Genomic DNA, 22,616 nt, shown 5'->3' with positions numbered 1-22,616 from the left:
ATGTCTTAAAACACTTTTGATGCTGATATAAGTTGTTGGAAGTATACCCTCCATAAACACTTTTATTATTTAAGTAACTTATACTTTCTTTGCATATGTCATGATCATTGCTGTTTTACGATCCTTGTCTTTATATACTTTCAGTGGATTACCATGACTTTGTTGAACAGTTATTATCATGTTTTTCTTTCCCAAATTTAGTATGGGGGCCTACATTGCTTTTATGACTGCACTACACCTAAAAGAAAAACATAAGCTAGAACCGATGCATTTATTTGTGTCAAGTGCAACTCCTCTTCATGTAAGTAATTTCATTTTCCTTAGGGTGAGTGGTGAGGAGGGAAATGAGGGGGAAATCACGACGCTATTTCCCTATATGGTGAATTCTGGTCCAGCATGGGGATGATGGTGAGACCCTATTGGCTCATGAAAACACCCTCAAATTTCTTCCATTATCATTTCCCCTTTTCTCTGAAATGTACTTTAACCATTTCCTGGTCAGTCCCTGGTATCTCTAAGCCATGATTGACCCAAAGTGCTTGTTCTTTCATTCTGGGTCGGGTGGGAACTTAATCAACTTTCAGCTAAGTACCTGGGTCAGAGCCAGGAAGGAATACGTGAACTTGCCAAAGGGGAAAGTGACCTCGACGTTTCCTACCACCCTGGCTCTTCAAGTCAGTGCTGCTGTGCTGCCCACACTCCGGCCTGGCTCTCGCTTCCCCCTCGGAAGGAAGGCCCCATGGCCCACACAGCGGCGTTATGACACTGGGTCCTAGTGGAGGGGAACTTGCTTCTCCCTGCTTTTTTTAAAAAAAGAGGTCAGCCCCGAAACCTGTAGATAAAGAAGTCCACTTCTGACCCGGACTTGCTGGCATTTCCCTGGAGAGGGAGCTTTCAGTTTATGAACGAGTATGTTTTATGAAATGTTAGACTTACGTTGTTCACGTTTCAAGTCAAAGGCCAGGTATCGCGTTCCTGAAGATGAAGAATTGTCAGAAGAGCACATTCGCTCTTTCATTTTGAATTTGGGAGGCACTCCCACGGATTTCATTAATGACAAGGAAGTTTCTCAACAATATCTGTCCAGACTGATGGCAGATGCGCGCATTCTTCACAATATCACGTAAGTAACTGAGACACATGCTTTTAACAAAAATAATAAAATAAATAATTATCTGTAGAAAAATACAGGTTGGCAGTTCCCTGAGACTGCTTATTCAGGAAGATAACATCCTAAGAGTTTGATTTTATTTCCTTTGGAGCCACTGTGATATTTTTACTGGCTTAGAATGGAGCGTGGGCACAGAAATGATATAAATGAAAGATAAATAGAGCATATCTTTGTTTTACGTGTGTGTGTATTTGTGTGTGGTTCAACATACACGTTTTATCATATAACATGTACGTGTTGAATAAACCAACACCAAGGCACCCCCATCTTCTCCAAGGGCCGGAGCAGAGCCCTCCTTTCTGAGTTGTGTGGAGGTGAACCGGGGAGGAAGGAGTGGTTGGCTTTTTTGTGAATTCTGTTCCAGAACTCGTTTAACCCCATGGCATCTGACCATTGCTTGGGGTGTATGAATTGAGGCTGGCTCTTCTGGAGGCCTGGAGACCTAACATTCTGTAAAGCCTCCCCAATCACCTAAACCTGCCCCTGGCTCTAACTTCCCCATCGCAGTGAGTAGGGGCCAGCCTTCGGCCCTTCGTCACCATTAGATTCTGTCACGCACCCCTCCAATTTTGCCTGGGCTTTGTCTCCTCCACGTAGGTCCCTAGAAGGCAGATGCTTGGGCCCGTGTTTCTTTTATTTCCCCCACAAAGGCTACAACTAGGCATAGGGCCGCCACGGCAGTGTTTGTGACGAGAAGTTTATACAAATATCTTCAAAAAGTGGAACGTACCTGAAGCGCCTTGAGAACAGACAATCCCACTCACCTATGACACATCCCTCCGTGCACTGCCATCTCCATTCTAGCACTAAGTTCACCAGCTGCGCCCTGGTGACCGAAGTCTATTCCTCTTGCCATTTCTGTCCCAGCCATCTTTGCCCAAGTGTGAGTCTCACAGGGATAAGCTGCCTGTGCCGCTGGCTGAGCACAAAGAAACCAGTCTGACATCACGTCCTTCCCTGCCCCCAAACAGAAAAGTAATCCAAGTCACTGTGGACATCCAATGAAAGGCTGTAGGCAAAAGCTGGTTTAATCAGTAAGCCTCGCACAATGCTTAAACATGCTGTCTGTCCAGTCGGCCTCCCAAGATCAAAACCCTCTGCCCGTGGCTTACCAACTGTGAGATTCAGAGCAAGTTGCTTTCACAGTTTGTGTCCCACCTGTCAGAGAATAAAAACTCTCTCCAGGTGTTGCGGTGAGGACTAAATGAGGTCAGATTGGCAACGTAACTAACTACTACAGTTAAAAAAAAAAAAACCACAAAAATTCACTACCGAAGGCTGTTGTGGCTTTAACATCTTAGCAGAGCCTCAGGGTGTCGGTGGTGGGCCACGGTCAACCACAGCCTCCCAGAGGAAGTGAAATCGGGTTATTACCCACGGGCCCTGGAGGAGGGCCGCGGCACGCCTGGAGGGCCCAGGGGGGGGCAGGTAGGTGTAGGCAGACAGTGTGGCAGGACGGGGACACACACCTTTATTATAGCATCTGTGGCAAAGTGCTTTGGGGTTCCTGGGCCAAGGCCAGATTGGTCAATTCAAACAAAAAAAGTGGGGTTTTGGTAAGCTTCACGGGGGTCTTGTCTAAGGGATGCATGAGGGGAAGGCTCTGGGAGGCAGGAGAGACTGTTTATCACAAAGGCTGTTGGGGGACTCACCCTTACTTGCGACTCTGCAGCTGTCATCTAGGCCAGTGTCACTCAAGACTGCTGCAGGCGGCTTATCCAAGGCAGCAACATTAGCCACACTCTCAACAGCTCTCCGGAGAAACCTCCCAACACCAAAGTGAAAGAGAAATCACTCACAGGGATATTGCACTCATACAACAGAGAAAACCTTCTCAGCACTCTCTTCCTCCCCCCAGTAAATCCGAGTGTAATAGCTACTCACAACATATGCCCCCTCTCTCCAAACTCCGAAAATTCTCTCCGAACCCTGCTTTCTGGGTTCTTCTTCCCTCTTCACTCCCACTCCTTCAATCTCTCCTTCAACCTCCTCAGTCTGTTCTCTCTTCTGGTCTCTGCAGCTCTCAGCTGCTTCCAGAAATAAAAATAAAATAAAATCAGGCCTATAGCGCCCCTCTCTGTCTTCTCTGCTTCCATGACCACAGGGTTGAGAGCCTGGTGGCCAGAATGGAAATCTGTGGCAGCTCCCGACTCACTCAAGCTCCTCGTCTCCTGCCTGAGCGTTGGTGCTGTTCTCTTGTCTCCTCCTGGAACCTGATTGTACACTAGTACATGCGAGGCTGCTGGGTTTTGTCCCTTGGCTCTGGAATAGTCTGCCTTTTTAAACCGCCTTTGCCTTTCAGTTTGGATAATTCCTGTTGATCATCTTCAGGTTCAGTGATTCTTTCCTCAGCTGTATCCAGTCCACTGATGGGCCTGTCAAAGGAATTTATTTGGGTTACAGTTTGTTCCTACAATTTCCACTTGACTTTCTTCTAGTTCTCACCTCTCTAACAAATTTCCCATTTGCCCTACACATGTGGTCCACTTTTTCCACGAAACCCTTTGACATCTCACACACAGGTGTTTTAAGTCCCTGTCAGATAGTTCCAACATCCGGGTCTTATTGAGTCTGATTCTTTTCGTTGCTTTGCCTCTTGACGATGGAGTTATTTCTCGCTTTCTTATGTCGGATGATTTTTGTTTATTGAGAGCCAGCTACCATGCGTCAAACAGAGACTGCAGGACATATTTTTACACCTGGACCTGAGCACATCTCATCAGGCTATAAGTACGGGGATTTGAGTCGATCTAGACTGGAGATGACCTGCTTGGCTTTTGTTGTTACTATTGTTCCTCAGGGAAATGCCAGCTTCCAAGTCCCCTAGTGTTACTGTGTGCTCAGCGTGGGGACTGGGCTGCTGGAGAGTTTTCCTCAATGCACCAGTCTTTCCTGTGCCTCACAGAGCAGTCCGTCCCCACTGACAGACAGTTGTTACCCGACGTGTGGTGTCAGCCTCTGGGGTAAGATGGGAAGTTGTTGGACGTCCTAGAGTCTTGAGCTCCCATCTTAGGCAGGTCCCCTGTGCTTGGGCCTTGTGAGTGGGACTCAGCATGCCTGCCTGTGTCTGTGGTTGGTATAGATGTGGGCCCTCACCTGCAGGGGAGTGAGAGTGTCTGATGCCCCGCTTCCAGCAGCTGGAGGCTTTTGCTTAGTAAGAAAGAAGGGCCTGGGTAGGTGCTGGGATTTAGTGCCCATTTTATGGCCTATCTGCCCACCTGCCCCACCCAGGGGGCTCTTTCTGGCCTCCTGCCTTGTTCCCAGTCTTCCTTCCTTCCTTCCTTCCTTCCTTCCTTCCTTCCTTCCTTCCTTCCTTCTTTCTTTCTTTCTTTCTTTCTTTCTTTCTTTCTTTCTTTCTTTCTTTCTTTCTTTCTTTCTTTCATGTATTTTTACTGATTTCAGAGAGGAAGGGAGAGGGAGATAGAAACATCAATGATTGACTGGCCGCCTCCTGCACGCCCCCTACTGGGGGATCGAGCCCCTAATCTTGGCATGTGCCCTGACCTTTGAACCTCACCCTGAGCCACACCGGCCTGGCGAGTCTCTGTTGTCTTAAGCCCCGTGGTTGGTGGTCACTGCTACAGAAGCCCCAGCAACAGGCAAGAGAAGGTCAGCGGGAAACCTAGTCAGGACGTCCCGTGTCTCACCGCCAAGGGCCCCTGCAGGCCTCTGAGGGGGGTACTTGGAGGCCCCCAGTGGACCACAAACACTGCCCGCTGAGTGGGCAGCGACGGCCACGGAGAGGCATCAGTCTGCGGGTCCCCGTGCGTCCCCCTCCTCCCTGCGTCCTTCTTACCAGACAACCAGCAGCGCCCCCCACCCCCCGAGAGTGTGGAACTCCAGGCAGCACTTGGCCGTGGCCGGAGCCCAGGCCAAGCAAAGGGGGAGGTTTGCTAAAATAAGGCCAGGCCACGGGTGACCTGTGCGTTTCCATCAGCCAGGAGAGCAGGTTGCTCAGCTACCATGAATAATCAAGACGGGTGTCCATTCCCAGGTACATGACACACACACACGCCTTGGGGCGAGGGGTCATCTCCGGGAGGATGACCCCCCCCCCCCGCACTGTGGCTCTGGGCCTGCCCGCGCGGGGGGCCACGCCTGCAGAGAAAAACACCGGGTGGTACTCCCGTCCGTGGGCAGCACTCAGGCGCCTTCCGAGGTCCGGGGGCCTGGGGGCCAATGAGCACCAAGAGCCCGTGGGACGGGCAGTGCCCACCCGTCACTCACAAGCACCTCGGAGAGAGGGGGCGGTGCTTCTGCCGCTGGCCCTGCTGGCCCGGAGCCCCGCGGGGGACGGACGGGAACCCCCGGTTCTCTGGGCCGGTCTCGGTCCTCAGGCTGTTCCCCCCCATTTCTTCTCGCCGGCCCGCACGTGCCGCCCCTCGCGCACCTTGGCGAGGGGCCCTCCCCGCTGGCGGCTGCCCACCCGGTAGCTGCCCGCGCGCCGGTGGCGCTGGAAGTGGCGAAGCCGCTCGCGGGGCAGGAAGCTTCCCTCGCGGGCCGCCCCCGCCGGTTCCTCCTCCGGCTCCGGTGCGGGCTCTTCCCGCCGCCGCCGGCCCGGCCCCGCCGAACGCGCGCCGGCAATAGCCGCCGCCCCAGGCGCCCGGGCCGGGCCCGCCCCCCACAAGTCCTTCCTCGGAGGGTCGCCCGGCCCCTTTCATGGGTCGGGGGAGCGGCGGGGGGCGGTCCGGCCCACGGGTCCCCGGTCCCGGATCCCGCCGCCGCCGGTCCGCGCGGGCTCGGTGCGCTCCGATCTGTGTGGCCGCGGAGGAAAGCCCCGTTCAGTCTGGGTTTGCAGAACCTCAATGCGGCCGCGGGCGGCGGGAACAGCCTTCCCAGTCTTTCTCGTGCACCCGCAGTGAGGCCCGCGGGAAAAGGCCGGCGAGCAGTGTGGATTCTGACAACACCCCTCCCCCCAACCCCCACCCTCCCTGCTTGATCTCCAGCACTCTGGTAACATTTTAGCTGATTTCTTCTTCCTTGGATGGCCAGCAGACACCCCTTCCTCCGTGCTTTGTGCCTGTGAGCCAGTCTGCACGCCTCACATCTCCTTAAAGGCGCCTGGCCCTCCTAGGAATTTCTTTTCTAGTTTGCCTTGCAGACCCAGCTCTCTGATGAGTTCAAGGAGTTGTGATCTTGTAGTTTGTTGGGCTTTTTCTCATCATCAGGTTGAGAGAGGCACTTCTAGTTTTCTACTTTCTAGGCAAGAGTGGGGATTTTTTTTTTTTTTTTTTTTAGGAGTGGGAATTCTTGCCTGGATTATTGAAAGAGCCAGTGAGCTGATCCTAGACCCTGTGTCCCACATTATACCCAGATGTATGAAGTCAACTTTTTTCACAGCACACTTGCCTTAAACCCTTTGGGTGGCTTCCTGTCATTCTAAGGGTGACCAAAATCCTTTATGAGGCCTAGACTTGGCCCTTACCCACCTCTTTTACCTTAATTTGTCCCAATCCCCCCTTTACTCTCTGTAAGTCATTGTGCTCATTCTCTTCCCTCTTCCCCTGCTGCCTCTCTCCCCTTTGCCAAGTTTTGTCCTATTAATTCAGATCTCAGATTCAACTCTTTTTCCTTGAGACCTTGCTTAATGCCACCTCACCCCCAACTGTCAAGTGTTCGCAGGTCCTCCTTGGCAGCACTTACACATTGCAGGAGGAAAGAGACCCTGTTTATCCACAGGTTCTTAGTGGCCAACACAGCAGACAGCACCACACTCAATAAGCTGTTGTGATTGAACTAAGAATGTGTGGAACCAACTCAGGGAACCTGCTTTTGTTCTGCTGGTTGCAACTCTCTCTGGACCATGGAGAGCTGGTTGTCTCTGGAGAATGGCAGTTAAAGGGCCTAGTTGTAACCAGCCTCACCTGAGTTGGACTGGGGGCCCAGGTGCCATCCAGCTGCCATCTGTACTGTTCTAGAAGTTAGATGATCTTAGAAAATGGCTGGGACCACAGTCTGACATGTGGAAATATGGCTGGTAAAATTTTTTTTGAATTGCTAGAAACAGCAAAAGAGAAAGAAGTGAGGACACACCCTGTTTCATTCAAGTGACACTGGTAATACTTCAGGAAAGATCCTGGGAAAAGTTACTAACTGGTTCTTTTCTGTTTACAGCTTTAATGCACCATCTGAGGCCATTCTATCTTGTGACTTGACATGCTTTGTTGGATCTGAAGATATAGTAAAGGATATAGAAGGTGAAATAATTTTGAGTATTTTATTGAAATAAAGTTCAACCAGCAGTTACTGCAATGAGTAGAAAACGGGCCCAAGTTTTATTTAATATAAATGGAGAGATGTCAGTCGTGTGTAAAATGAGAGAATGCAGGTACTACTGCTGTATACTGATAGGTCTTAGAGAAATTAAAAATTCAGGACTTATAGAACATGAGACCTTGAAACCAACTTGCCATTGGGGTCAGGTCTTTGAAAGGTAATATCTGGAAGTATGTGTTTTGTTGTTTTTGGTGTCATTTGTTACTAAATTTATAATTCTGTTTATTTCTAGCCTGGAAAGATGTCATCAGTGGGAGTTTTCATATTCATGTGCGTCCAGGAAATCACTTTTATCTCATGGAAACTTCCAATGAGACCTTCATCATGAACTACATAACCAAGTGTCTAGAAATATCGATGCTTGCCTGACTAGACATTTTTCCGGTCTTAAAAAGTCAAAGTGATTATATGATACTTAAAATTTTATTTTCAGAAGTAGTTCATTGTTTTCATTCAGAAATTGGAAAGCTATACATTTGCTACTGTCGGGGGATTTGTTATATATACACACCTGTATCTGGGGACAAAAGACAGATGGGTCAAGCATACTTCTGATAGTATGTATTTGTATTAGAATCTCATTTGAGTCTCATCTGTGGGAAGTTTGTCAACAAAATTCCTGCTTAGTAAATGATCCATTTTTACATTCAATTATTTTAACAGTGAAAATGGCAGACAGGGCACCTGCTTGAAATTAAATTATTGTTTCATCTGCACACGGGCTCAAAGCTTGATCTAATCTTTTGAATTATAGGCTCATTCCAATTAATTAGAAAATGTAACCTACTGCTTGGTTAAAACAAGATGGTCCTAAGCAATCATTGCCGGCTGCTCTGTTGGTACTCAGAGTGCCGGGGAGCCCTTGCCCTCTTCTGGTGGGTTCCTCCTACATCGATTGCCCTTTGGCTCTGGGTGGCCCTGCTGCTGCCCTGGCAGTGACTGACTTTGACCCAGGGGGAGTATGGAGTGGCCAAGTACAAACGCCACGTCCCATAGGCACCTCAGCCTCACTCTGTGACTATTTGATGTTGATGTGAGGAGGAAGCAGAACAGCTGGAAGCAAACAGGAGCAAAAAGGGGAAAAAGCAGGGATGGGAAAATGAGCTGGGTCAAAACAATGAAGACTACAGGTGGGATCTGCAGATGCTCCCAATGAGAATGAAGAGGCCCTGTGTCTCTGAGCCGTGTGGATCCTGCAGGCTCCGGCAATTCCCAAACTGTTTGTCCTTGGAATCCTGGCTATTCTCTCAGACATCCTGATTTCCTTATTTCCTGTGGATCTTCACTATAAACTCTAGTACTTGATTGATGTAACCGATGTCTCTTGCTTATGGCTAAAACTGCTTAACCCAGCATCATATATGAAAATGTTAACTTTTAAAGCATTGGTATGTTTAGGATCACATAATATGGGTTCATGTTTTTTAGCAATTTTAAAATCATATATAAAGTCTTAGTAAATAAGATCAAAGAAAATGCATACAGGAGATATTTTTCAGAATTTACCAGTACTTTTTAAGAAAGTACAAATAACATAAAATGCGTTATGGAAAAAGGGCTTTGAGCTAGAATTCACATAATAATAAATTTGGGCTAAAAATAGCCTCAAGCAAATGATGTTAAATGTTTAGTACATGCTGTGCTGTGCTTTACTCTCTGGTATATGACTTCCAGGGTTCCCTTACAGACGAATTGTTACTAAAGTAATTTAGATTCTTGATTATTAGTTTAAATAATTTTTAGTTATTATAGTCCACAAATGGAAATCCCACCAAGGAGCCAATGCCAGCTTTTGGGGTGAGCTTTCTCACCTGCCTCTCCACCTGGGGAGGTGGGGTCCACATGGGAATAGCTCTGAGAGTTTTCAAGGCCTCGATTGGAAGGACCAGGCCTCCGCTGCTGATGTCTTCTCATTGTTGGATTTGGATGTTGACTCATTGTGTAAGACTTCATCTTGAGGCAAAACTTAATAGAAATGAGAATCATTGTTAAACCCACAAATTTTCCAAATTAGAAATCAAGTAGATTTATTGTTAATTAAACTTTTTATTTTGAGACAATTGTAGATTCACATGTGGTTGAAAGAAATAATATAGAAACAGTTTCTCCTCATACTAACATCCCACAAACATCTAGTGTAACATCACAACCAGGAAATTGTCATTCATATCATCAAGATACAGAACATTCCTAGACCACAGGATTCCTCCCACTGCCCTTTTAACAACACCTGTGTCCCTCCTCCCTGGCAGTCCCTGTTTGGCCTTTTAGGTCTGTTTCAAGAATATTACAGAAATGGGGCAGTATGTAACCTTTAGGGATTGGCTTTTTTCCGTTCAGCATAACCCCCTAGAAATTCAACTACTGAATCTAGATTTTTTTTTTAAAGTCATATGAAATCAATCTATCCCTCTGGTCATACCATACCAAACCTGAACCCTCATGCAGGCAATAAAGGTACACTGTTTTGGGTAGATTTGTAGCCTATGAAACCTCAAACATATTTTAGAACTATTAAAATGAGACTATCTTCATCCTGGCTGGGGTGGCTACAGTTGGTTGGAGTCGTGTCCTGTAGACCAAAAGGTTGTGGATTCCATTCCCGGTCAGCGCACATACCTAGATTGTGGGTTCGATCCCTGATCAGAGTGTGTACGGGAGGCAACAAATCTATATTTCTCTCACACTGATATTTCTCTCTCTCTCTAAAAATCAATAAACACATATCCTCAGGTAAGGATTAAAAAAGAGAGAGAAACTATCTTTTTTCAGAGAGTCTGTGTACCAGCAAGAAAAACTGAGTATTGGGCCGATATATTTCAGACTCTACACTTTCACTCTGATAAAACTCAACATAAGAGGTATATTACCACTAGATAGTATATTTCAGGACTAGAATCAGGCCCATGCCAGTGTCGATCCCAAAGCTGCATGGTGCAACAAAGGAATAGCTTTGTTATTGGTTCTTTAAAAACTGTTGATTACAGCACTGTAGAAAAACAGATAAGCCAAAAAACAAACAATTGTGCCCAGCCAGCATGGCTCAGTGGTTGAGCGTCAACCTGTGAACCAGGAGGTCACGGTTGGATTCCCAGTCAGAGCACATGCCCAGGTTGTGGGCTCGATCCCCAGTGTGGGGAGTACAGGAGGCAGCCAATCAGTGATTCTCTCTCATCATTGATGTTTCTATCTCTCTCTCCCTCTCTCTTCCTCTCTGAAATCAATAAAAATATACTTATTTTTTAAAAAGAACAAACAATTGTTAATGTTTTGTGCACACACTACCAGAGCAATAATTTTTAAAAACAGTGTTTAGAATCATCTCTTTATATTGATTAGTCTCTGACAGGTGATGAATCAGAAACCTAAATAAATTATTTTAAATGTAAAAAAAACAAAAACACAAAAAACCACCTGGTTTTTAGCAAGCAAAATTTCCTTAAATATATAGTTTAATCATACCTCTAATTAAAGATTATAATTCATGTTACTAGCAAAAATTTTCATGAATGTAATGAGTTAACAGTGCATTTCTCCTCTAAATGTTAGGTCATGATACCATTACGAAGGCTTCAAAAGAAAAGTTTTCTCATACGCTGAATTCTAAATTCCATATTTTTCTATCAGCTCTTTTGCTTTAGAAATATAGGCATTCATGGCATCTTCCTTCGATAATCCTAGAAAGATACAAACAGATCATCTCACTAACAGATGCATTGGGAAGTTAAGGAAGTTCACTGAATTTAAGAATTAACAACCTTTTTGGAGGTTCCATGCTTCCCACTTAGCCTTGCCCTTTAAATCTAGCATTCCTGGACACTCTGCCAAAAGAAGAATGACATATTTTCAGGTTTACTTTTTACTCTGTGCTTCTATAAACATTGATGAAAGCATATCACTATTTTAAAGATGACAATAAATACCAATATTGATGTCTCCAATTACAGATTGTTTGTAGAGCCCGTAAAGTTCTTTCAGTTCTTCATCATCTGGCCTTGCTTTCAGCTTCCTCACATCTTCCGCCGCTCTATCAAAATCAGCCTAAAGCGAAGGAGAGAAGGCACATAGTGCATTTGCTAAGTGTACGCAGGCCCATCTGTTTGGGGGCTTTTACCACCAAGCAGTGGGAACGCAGGGGAGCAGGGGGAGGGAGATGCAAACTGAAATACTACTATTGCTCTGGCTCAACCAAAATTATCATAACTTATTCATGGACCCCACTCCAGGTACTTATGTGTTACATAGGCAAGATATGGTGAACAAAATAGAATTCTGAATACTGAAAATGTTCAACTTATCAGTGTTTAAGAATTGAAGATGACACAAGTAAATGGAAAAAATATCCTGTGTTCTTGGATTGGAAGAATTAATATTGTTAAAATGTCCATACTACCCCAAGCAACCAAGCAACCTACAGATTCAATTCAATTCCTATCAAAAGTCCAGTAGCATTTTTCACAGAAATAGAAAAAACAATCCTAAAATTTGTATGGAACCACAAAAACTCCAAATACCCAAAGCAATCTTGAGAAAGAAAATATACAGAGGCATCATGCTTTCTGATTTTAAACTATAATACAAAACTATATTATTCAGAGCAGTAGGGTACTGGCATAAAAACAGGCACCTAGGTCAATGGAATGGAATAGAGAGCCCAGAAAGAAACTCATGCATATATGGTCAATCTAATTTACAACAAATAAGCCAGTCTCTTCAACAAATGGTGTTGGGAAAACTGGACAACCACATGCAAACGAATGAAACTGGACCATATCTAACACTGTACACAAAAATCAACTCAAAATGGATCAAAGACTTGAATGTAAAACTTGAAAGCATAAGACTCCAAGAAGAAAACATAGGTGGCAAGCTCATTGAAACTTGTCTTAGAGATAATTTTTTTGGATTTGACACCCACAGCAGAAGCAACAAAAGCAAATGTAAACAAGTAGCATTAGATCAAACTAAAAAGCTTCTGCACAGCAAAAAAACCCCATCAATATGAAAAGACAAACCTACCAAATGGAAGAAAATATTTGAAAATCATATAGCTGATCGGAGTTAATATCTAAAATATCTATTAAAAAGTCATACAATTCAATAACAAAAAACATGCAATCCAATTAAAAATGAGAGGTAGATCTGAATAGACATTTTTTCCAAAGAAGACATACCGATGCCAACAGACATATGAAAATGTGCTCATCTTCACCAATCATCCAGGAAATGCGAAGTCCATCAGTAGATGAGTGGATAAAAAAGCAGTGTTACAGCCCTAACCAGTTTGGCTCAGTGGATAGAGCGTGGACGGAAGGGTCCCAGGTTGGATTCTGGTCAAGGGCATGTACCTTGGTTGCGGGCACATCCCCAGCTCAGTGGGGAGTGTGCAGGAGGCAGCTGATTGATGTTTCTAACTCTCTATCCCTCTCCCTTCCTCTCTGTAAAAAATCAATAAAATACATATTTTTTTAAAAGTAGTGTTACATCTACTAGTATTCCATGGAATTCTATGCAGAAGTAAAAAAGAAGGCTCTCTTACCCTTTGAGACAGCATGGAGGGGCCTGGAGAGTATTATGCTAAATGAAATAAACCAGTCAGAGAAGGATAAGTATCACATGATCTCACTCATATGTGGAATCTAAAGAACAAAGTAAACTGATGAACAAAATAGATCCAGAGACACAGAAGCATGGAACATACTGTGGAATCTCAGAGGAAAGGCAGGGGTAGTGGGTGGGTGGGAAGAGATTAACCAAAGAACTTGTACGCATATATGCATAATGCATGGACACAGACAATAGTGTGGTGAAGGCCTGGGGTGAGGAGCAGAGCAGGCTAGGAGGGGTCAATGGGAAAAAAGGGACATCTGTTATACTTTCAATAAATATGAATTTAAAAAAAACCACAATGAGATATCACTTCACACCTGTCACAATGGCTTTTGTCAAAAAGATCTCTATATATAAAGAGCCTGGGTTGTAATGACCGAAGGCTCAAAAGAACATCAGACTGCGCATGCAGCAGGTGAGTGGGCTGAACTGCTGACCTCTGGGAGAGAGAGAGAGGCGGGGCTGATCAGCAGCAACCGGCTGCTGGTGAGGCCTGGAGAGAGAAGCCAAGCCTCTCTCTCTCTCCCAAAGGTTAGCAGTTCAGCCCGCTTGCCAGCAGCCTGGGGTGGCTGCTGATCAGCCCACCTCTGTAATCAGGCCCAGAGATGCTGACTGGCATAGAAACTGACCACTCAGAACCAAATCTGGGTTAACTGTGAGGAGCCAATGGCTGCCTAGGAGGTGGAGCTTTTGGTGCTGACTGGCATAGAAACCAACCAATCAAAACCAAATCTGGGTTAACTGTGAGGAGCCAATGGCTGCCTAGGAGGCAGAGCTTTTGATGCTGACTGGCATAGAAACCAACCAATCAGAACCAAATCTGGGTGAACTGGGAAGGCAGAACCTAAGGGGCTGAGGAGGGTTTTTGTTTTTTGTTTTATTTTTTTTTATGAGGAGGGGTTTTAAGGGCAACAGCTGATTGGTGTAAGGTGTAAGAAAGCGGTTCAATTTTTAATGACTGGTTTGGCAGTATACTGCATATGGCTGGCTATCAGTCCAGATATAGGGATTATGTGTTTTTGTCTGCCAAGAGCCTCTCCTCCTGCTGAAAAAGGCTCCCCCCTCCCCCATTTAAGCAATCCTATACTATATAATCTATATTATTTGTACCTGTTTAATGGACTAGGTAGTTTCTGAGGGCAATATTTCTGCTTTCATTATCTTTTTGCTGTTCTGATTGGGTGTGTTTTACTTCCTTATATTCCAAATCACTAATTTGATTCTTGGCTTCAACTTTACTGTTGATTCCCTGTAAATTATTCTTCATTTCAGTTAGTGTAGCCTTAATTTCTGACTGGTCATTTTTATGCTGTTGAGGTTCTCACTAAGTTCATTGAGCATCCTTATAAGCAATGTTTTGAACTCTGCTTCTAGTAGATTAGTTGTCTCCATTTTGTTTAGTTCTTTTTCTGGAGTTTTGTACTGTTCTTTCATTTGGGACATGTTTCTTTATCTCCTCATTTTGGCAGCCTCCCTGTGTTTGTTTCTACATATTAGGTAGAGCTGCTATGTCTTCCAGGATTGGTAGAGTGTCCTAATATAGTAGGTGTTCTAGGTGTTCTATAGGTTCCAGTGACACAGCCTCTCTGATCACCCAAGTTGTGCATTCGAGGTTCCCCCTCCCCCCTGGTGTGGTCTGTTATAGTTGAGACTTGATTACTGTTGGCATGTCAATGGGATGGATTTACCCCCATGCCAATCAACTGCAAGGACTGACTGCAACCACCAACCACTGAGCTCTGACCACCAATCTCCAATCACTGTTGAAGATCAACTGTGCAGGGTCCCACTCAACAGAGCCGAACTTACTTCAATGGGGCTCTAGTGCCTGCTGAGTCTGCCCCTTGAGTGTGTTTCTTGTGGAGGTGGTTGGGTGGTGATGCTTTGACATGGTCTAAAGCTGTTTACTGGGTGCACTGGCCCTGGCGCCTCCCAGGAGGTGCAGGCCAAGATCAGCTGCCACCTGTATTCTGCTCTGGACCACCTGGCATGAGCTACAAAGTGATCTGCAGATGGCTGCTACTTGTGCTGGGCTTGGAGGTGCTCAGGTAAGGCCACACTGTGAACCAAGGCTGGCTGCTGCTAGTGCTGGGCTTGGGGCCACTTAATGAGAGGTATTGGGCATACTGATGCTAGATGCTGCTTGTTCGATAGATTTTTTTTCAGAAAATCTGAAGCATGAGTTGCAACAAGCCATTCCTATGGAAAGCCACTGGACAAACAGCTTGGGTAGGCCTGAAAGTTGGGTGGAGCAGAGCCTCAGGAAATCATCAGGGCAAACTATATGAGCCAGGTTGATGGAGTCTCAGATATGGTGCCTACCTGCAGGCTCTGTAGGGTGAAAGCTCATCAAAGGAACAATGGGCTCTACTAGCACTTATGTCTGGGAGAAAGTGAGGGCCCATTAAGAGGAATTGCCTGGGATTCCAGCATCTCTCTGTTTCCCTCAGCCTCAATATCTCCTGGTTTTTGCAGTCAGAAGTTATAAGGACTTCTCTTCCTGGCACTGGAACCCTGAGCTGGGAGCTTGGAGTGGGATTGAGCCCCTTGCTCCTCAAGGGGACCTCTGCAGCAGAGATATCCCTCCCAATTTTTATCTGCCATATGTGGGTGTGGGACCAGCCCTCACATCTCTGCCCCTCCTACCAGTCTCTATGTGCTTCTTCTTTAATTCCCTAGTTCTAGGACTTCCATTCAGCCAGATTTCAGGCAGTTCTGAATAATGACTGTTGTGTAGTTTAGTTTTAATTCTGATGTGGCTGTGGAAGGAGGCAAGTGTTTACCTAAGCCACCATCTTTTATTTTATTTTTTTTAGTTGATTTCAGAGAGGCAAGGAGAGGGAGAGAAAGATAGAAACATCAATGATGAGAGAGAATCATTGATTGGCTGCCTCCTGCATGCCCCCTACTGGGGATCAAGCCCACAACCCAGTCATGTGCCCCGACTGGGAATCGAACCATGACCTCCTGGTTCATAGCTCGATGCTCAACCACTGAGCCACACTGGCTGGGCTAAGCCACCATCTTGACTGGAAGTTTCCCATTCTATTTTTTAATAGACTATATTTTACCTAATGTTATTTGTTTTAAACCAGGGATAAGTAGTAATTGTCGAGTATCAAAAAAGACAGTCTCAGTGAGGCATTCTACCCCCACCCTGCATTTTCTTTCTCCAAACCCAGAGCTCCCTTTTGATACAAAGAACCAAATGCCTGGTAGAGAAAGAAGATAGCCCCACTGTAATTTCAGAACTCCGGTGATCTCAGCAAGGCTGCTAGATAAAATTTCTATCCAGCACCAAAGACAGGACAGTAGCACAACTGAATAGTTGTTTTGTAATGAACAAAAATCCCTTGCAAATGGAAGACCAGAGTCTCCAACCTAAATAACCTTGAAAATGACCCCATTTATTCCAGGAATCTGAGAACCAAGGGTGCGTGTGACAAGGGACAAACCCCTGCCTCATCTTCCTGAATGCTTTTAAGAAATTGTCAGCTCCATTATACATAACATCATGGTTAAGAACACAGATTCGAACTCGAGTGGTTTGAATCTAAGCTTCACCACTTCAGAGCTGTGTGACCTTGGGCAAGTTACTTAACCTCTCTGTTTCTTCATCTGGAATATGGGCCAATAACACCACCTATCTACAAAGTTGTTAGGCAGATTTAAATAAGTTAACACATGTAAAACATTTAAAATAGTGCCTGGCACATAGTGAGTGGTCAGTAAAATTTAACTAGTATTATTTTTATTACAAGACTCTTTGAGGAAAAATAAACTAGTCCTAGAAAAAAAAAAACTGAAAAAAAAGTATTCACAATGAAGCAAGACAAGAAAAATACTTTTAAAAAATAATTTAACAAAGAATACAAAATTGTTTTCATACACTCAGCTTTGTAAGTAATATGGAAAAAATAAAGACTAGAAAGAAATATAAAAAAATATGTAAAAATTACCTTTGATTATTGGTAAGTTTTCTGTGTTTGTTTTTTTTAATACTTTCTATACCTTCCAAATCTTCTACAATGTGCATGTATTGTGTCTATAATTAGGACAAAATAAAAACGCTACATTAATGGTGGGGCTTCCTAAGGGCAAGGCAGGGCAGGGCTATTCAGAGAGACGTGGGGTTCTTCCTCTTCGGGTTTACCAGGAGTCTCCGGTGTCCTGTTTTGAAGTTTCATGCCCTTTTCCAGTAACAGCAACTCAATTGCTTTTGGCAAGCCAAGCCTTGATTAGAATTCTGAGGCTCGGTACCTGCCTTCTAGGGAGAAGTTTCTAGAAAATTGTTCTTCATATTATGGACAGGCTAATGCATGTCTCAGACCCTCTCCCAGAGGAGTGCAGCCCCTGACACAGTTTCATAGTCAGTGTCAGGGGTCCTTTTCCCTCCTTCCTCCCCAGGTAGAGACACCCATCCCAGAGCAGGGCCCGGGATCATTCTCTTTCCAGCACGCCCTTCCCTGGCACCCTGACTTGGTACAGTCCTGCTCTACGGTGTGGCTCCCCTGTGCCCTCCTCTCTGAGGACTTTCCCATCCAGCCATGATGAGCTCTAGTGCAAGGGACACTGTGAGAGACACACTGCTATGGGATTCTGCACAAGTACCGAGGCTCCTCTGAGACTCAGCTTTTGCTGAAAAAAAAAAAAAAAAAAAAAAAAAGATCCTATCAATCTCAAGCAGGGAGGTGTTAGGATTAAATACAATTAAGAATGTAAATATTTTTATTTTATTCTGTTGATTCTGCCTGCCAGACTCATCACATGTAACATACTATTTAACACACGTATTGGCTAGGCAGCCAGGGATGAACAGGGCAGCCAGCTCTCAAGGAGCTCAGGGACGCCTGGGATATGAGCAGGTCAATAATGATCTCTACATATAAAGAGGTAATATGCTAATTTGTCCATTAAGGTGTCCCAGTCACGACCAGTCTGTGGGTGGGGATGGGGACAGGGACTTCTGCCCCCAGCGCTAATGTCAGGCTGCCTGTGCGTGTCCTCGCCCAGTGCTGAGGTGAAGCTGCCTGCCTGCATCCCCGGCTAGGGACATGACACTGCTTGTGTGAGTCCTTGTTCAGCGCTGACCTGACGCTGGGGGGGAGAGAGGGAGGGGCTGCCCCTCACCCAACGGGGCTTGATGGGAGACCTCAGGCCACACCCCCACACCCCCACACCCCGCGGGGCTTGACAGAGGACCTCAGGCCGTGACCCCCGCCCTGCGTGGCTTGATGGGGGACCTCAGGCCGTGCCCCCACCCTGGCACCAGGCCGGGAGACCTCAGGTTGCATCCCCTGCCCAGCAGGGCTTGACAGGGGACCTCAGGCTGTGCCCCCTGCCCCAGTGCTGGGCCGGGTGACCTGAGGCTGCATCCCCCCACCCGGAGGGGCTTGTAGCGGTGGGGCCGGCCGGGCCTGGGTCTCACCCAATGGGGGTGGTGCCGGCTGGGTCTGGGTCTCCTGCATTTTCGAAGTGCGTGCAGGTGATGGGCGGGGACTTGACTCTAGGTCCCGCGGAATGCCCCAGACTCTGACAGGAGGGAGATTTCATATACATTTTACTAATTTTCTTTCATCTCTGATACTTCTATTATAGAGAAAGGGCAAATAGCAATATTAAAATATTTCTTCTAATTAATTCCCTTTTAATGTGCACGAATTTCGTGCACCAGGCCATTAGTCATATGATATTTGGGTGCTCTGGGAACAAAGAGGAGGGAATAGCAGTAGGGGTAGGAGAATCCTTCCCAGAGGAGATAGAGCTGAACTGAGCTGGAGGTCAGTGCTTGTGGGATGGCCTGGAACAGGGAGGGGTTCCAGGCAGCATGGACAGCAATTATTAGGGCTCAACATAAAGGCTGGGTGGGACTGTATATGTTTGTTCCCTCATAGATCCACAATAGAGGGCAGACATAAGTATTCATCCTGGTAGCAAGAGCCGGGCCTTTCAGAGTGTTGGCAAGTGGTACAGCCTGTGTGCTCCTTATTGAGTAAATCACTTCGTGAGTGGATATGAGGGGGGTCTGAAAGTTACCATAGGTGAGAAGCAGCTTTAAATATACAGCTGTTTACATTTAATTCCAAAGTATTCTGGGCATAAGGGAATGTTTAGTAATATTCCTGTGCTTCTGTGGAGCTGGGCTTGCTGCTGTCAGTGAGAATTTCTGCCTCATTGGAGCTGAGTGCCTGGATGAGCCCAGTCCTTAACATCCTGGATGAATGCACATGTGCCTCATTCCCTGGCAACTGTGGTGGAGGGTCTTCGAAACAACTGCATTCAGGCCTCTCCCCAAACCCTTTCCTGCTCTTGTGTTCACCACAAGGACCCCTGGCCACACCCCCGTGTAGCAGTGAGCCCAGTGTCCCTACTGTCTCTCACAGTGGGTGCATCCTGCCTTCCTGGAGATGGACACAGTCTTTTACTACCTAGGAGCACTGGCCACCCTGGCCTCTGTGTAAATCTCCTTTCAGATGAAGACAGCCCCCGAGGGTGACTCTCACCTACTCTAACTTTACTTTCTGCAGCCAAAGAACATGGTCATTGCACATGGTGCTGATAATGCCTTTGTGAGCAATCCGTTCCCACTGAGAAACTGAATTAGGAAAATCAAACTGCACAAAGGTGTGTGTGGAGGGAAAGGGGTTAGACATGTGCCAACTGTGAAATAATGAATTCCCTAGCTCAAAAAGATGTGTTTTCTTGAAGAAGCAGTCTGCCTTTTATTTTCATCATCAAAGAAATATGTCCACGTTTACACCACTGTCAGCTTGCCTAAAAACTTTGCTGCAGAAGTAAACATACTGTAATTCTAAAATACAAATTTGAGGTTATAGCTGAATCAGAAATACCATTTGTTTTGCCAAACAAAACTAAGCAAAGTACTAAGCTAAAAAGGAAGAAAGTTTTGACATTGAAAGATTTGATTATTTGGGGTAAAGTTCAATATGCATTATGCCACACATAAGAGAAAAATATCGAAAGGTTCAAGGACATGCTTATTCTTATTGGACACTTAGCACATGCCAGGCACTTTTAAATGCTCTATACATACAGTAAATTTAACCTTAACAATCCCTCTCCTCCATTTTCAGATGAGGAAACTGAGGCACAGAAGGGTTAAGTATGTCACAGGCTAAGAAGGCGAGAGGTTTGGATTTGAAATGGGCTGGCTCTGGAGCATGTGCCTTTGCCCACCATAACATATTCCTTAAGGAATCGTTAATGAAGTGAGACATACTCATTTCAAGAAATTGTGTGCAGATATTTTTAAATTATATTTTAGAAAAATATTTAATAATGAGAAAATGCTGATAACATAGTGCTACATAAAGGAACAAATGTATATACATAATAGCATAATCAGTGTCTATATATACCCACATATTTGCACATAGGTACATACACATGGACATGCCTGGGTGCACACATACATGTGCACATACATATTTCTGGCATACATGTGTAGGTAACCTGTTAAGTCAGCAGTGATCACCTCAGTGAGGTTTTTTAATTTACTTTATATCTGTTCTCTTTCCCAAAAATTTCCATCCTGAACATATATATTTCACATATCAGAAAAATAGTATTTTTAAATTGAAATTTTACAGATATTTGCCCTTGCCCAAGAGAGTCCTAGTTTGTACTAAAAGCAAAGGGGCGCGAGTGAGACCCCAAACGTCCTCGCCTCCACCTCCAGGAAGGAGGCAGGGCAGGGCAGGGCAGGGCCACGCCGTCCTCCCCGATACCCCCCGCCCCCGCGTCCACCCTCCCCGGGCTGGTGCCTACTTTGCGCTTAACCAGTCCCTGGGGTTCACAGGAGTTGCCATAAGGAGCCCCAGCTCGCCATCAAAGAACGGCGCCGGGGTGGTCTCCACTGCAGGAAGCGGGCGCTGGCGAAGGGGCGGGAGCGCCCTCGGGATCAGCGCCGACCGCTCTCGGGTGGCGAGGACGCCGGCGAGGACCCAAAGCGCCGGGTCCGAGATGCACCGCCGCCACGGGGCGTCCCGCCCGCCCCACGCGCCCCAGAGCACTACCCTCTGGGGAGCTGTCCTCCCGCGCGGCCTGCCCACCCTCTGGCTCACCTGCAGGGACATGGCAGTGCACTCCCCCGCTGCTGCACCCCGATGCTCGTTTCCCGGGAACCCGCTCCCTCCGATCTTTAAAGGGCAGCGCGGCCCCGCCCGCCGGCTCCCGTGGGCCGTCGGTCCGGGAGGGCGGGGCTGGGCGGTGAGTGGCACTCGCCCTGCCCGGGGCGCCCCGCTGTGGTCCTCCCGCCTCCTGGATGCGCTGGTCTCCGGAGGATGGTCAGCTTGCAAGTGCCTGCAACTGGAAAAGCGAAAGGAAGGGAATTTAAATTTCTTCTCCACTCTGGGCTCGCTGCCCGGTTCCTCCTCACGAGGCTGTGGGCAGGAAATCCAACGAGGTCTCCCTGGGCCCGGACCTCACTTACCTCCATCCTCCCCATGATGCCCAGAAACCTGGACGGTAGACAGCGTTTGTTCAGACCGTTCACGGCTCCCCAGCCGCCTCTAGACACCCTTCATCAGGAGTGAAAAACCCTGGTAGTTTGGGTCTTTTCTTCGTAAAGCAAAAACACATTCTGAACACGTGCTGCAACCACGCTAACAACTTTCACAGGCACAAGACTACAGACGGACGGCATTTTCGGGGGGCGGGCGGGGGGAACAGTGTCACTCCGTCTGCAGACACACAGAATGGGATTGTGATCCGCATTGATTAAATTTTCAAAGAACTGGGACCGCATTTCTCGGTCATATGCGGAGTTCATTTACAGCTCTTCCTTTAAACAGGAACATTGTGCAGCGAGGTGACAGGAAGAATCCACAAAGGCAGGGTCAAGAAGGTTACTAATTTGAAACGTCTAAGGATACAACGACGTCTAACAATGCAAGGGACAGAGAAGAAAAGTCTCAACAGATTTTTAGCTTGTTTTTGCACAAAATGACATTCTAAAAATATTTGCTACTTTTTCATGTAAATCCCTTGGTTTGTAATTTTCTCCTTGAAAGTATTTTCATAGTGATATCGGTTGAATTTCCAAGTAAAGAACAAAAAGCAAATGTCAGAAAAACTTAGTGGACACGATTTTTGTATTTTTATTTTCTAAATTCCTGGGCGATGGGCAATACATGCTTGGTTCAAAGGCAAACTTCCTCTGTGGGGAGAGCCCTGTGGGCGCACCAACAGGGAGATCCTGCAATGAGGGCCAATGTTTGTGTCTGTGCGAAGGAGGCATTTGGGCATTATAGCCATTTTAAGAAACCAGGAGAAGGGGAGAGAGGAAAGGTACTGCTGCTCTGTTTTATTCTCTAATCTAGAATGTTCTTTTAAGAACTCTTTTCAAAGCACATTCTTCTCTTGAGTTGCCATTCCTGAACAGAATGCCAGAGCCATGCGTGTCTTGTCTCCAGGAGCACAAAGGAAGAAAAGAAAATGGAAATATTGATGCCCTCTGTCCAGTGATAACAGTATACTAGGTACAGTAGAAACAGCTTTCTGGAACCCTTAGGGGGTGAGTCAATTTGGACAGAAAATA

General features: G+C 46.2%; 2 protein-coding genes across 2 annotated transcripts in view; one reads left to right on the top strand and one right to left on the bottom strand.

Moving 5' to 3' along the window:
* OLAH (oleoyl-ACP hydrolase) overlaps nt 1–7,816 on the top strand; it is a gene marked incomplete at its 3' end in the record, with an annotated part of 29,699 nt that extends 21,883 nt beyond the window's left edge. The window contains exons 4-7 of the mRNA XM_079776264.1: nt 202–301; nt 954–1,123; nt 7,286–7,368; nt 7,680–7,816. Coding sequence (XP_079632390.1) covers nt 202–301; nt 954–1,123; nt 7,286–7,368; nt 7,680–7,816 — 490 coding nt within the window. The remainder of the gene's footprint in view (nt 1–201; nt 302–953; nt 1,124–7,285; nt 7,369–7,679) is intronic.
* Nucleotides 7,817–9,755: 1,939 nt separating this feature from the next.
* Nucleotides 9,756–21,198, bottom strand: ACBD7 (acyl-CoA binding domain containing 7). The gene is made up of 4 exons (XM_079777930.1): nt 21,142–21,198; nt 11,371–11,488; nt 11,206–11,268; nt 9,756–11,124 (listed from the first exon to the last, which is right to left on the bottom strand). The coding sequence occupies exons 1-4, from the start codon at nt 21,151–21,153 to the stop codon at nt 11,051–11,053; spliced, it is 267 nt and encodes an 88-aa protein (XP_079634056.1). The 5' UTR covers nt 21,154–21,198; the 3' UTR covers nt 9,756–11,050.
* Nucleotides 21,199–22,616: the final 1,418 nt, after the last annotated feature.

Source organism: Cnephaeus nilssonii (genome assembly GCF_951640355.1).
Source record: "Cnephaeus nilssonii genome assembly, chromosome: 1".
Taxonomy (NCBI): Eukaryota; Metazoa; Chordata; class Mammalia; order Chiroptera; family Vespertilionidae; genus Cnephaeus; species Cnephaeus nilssonii.
This window is presented reverse-complemented; position numbering and strand designations above follow the sequence as displayed.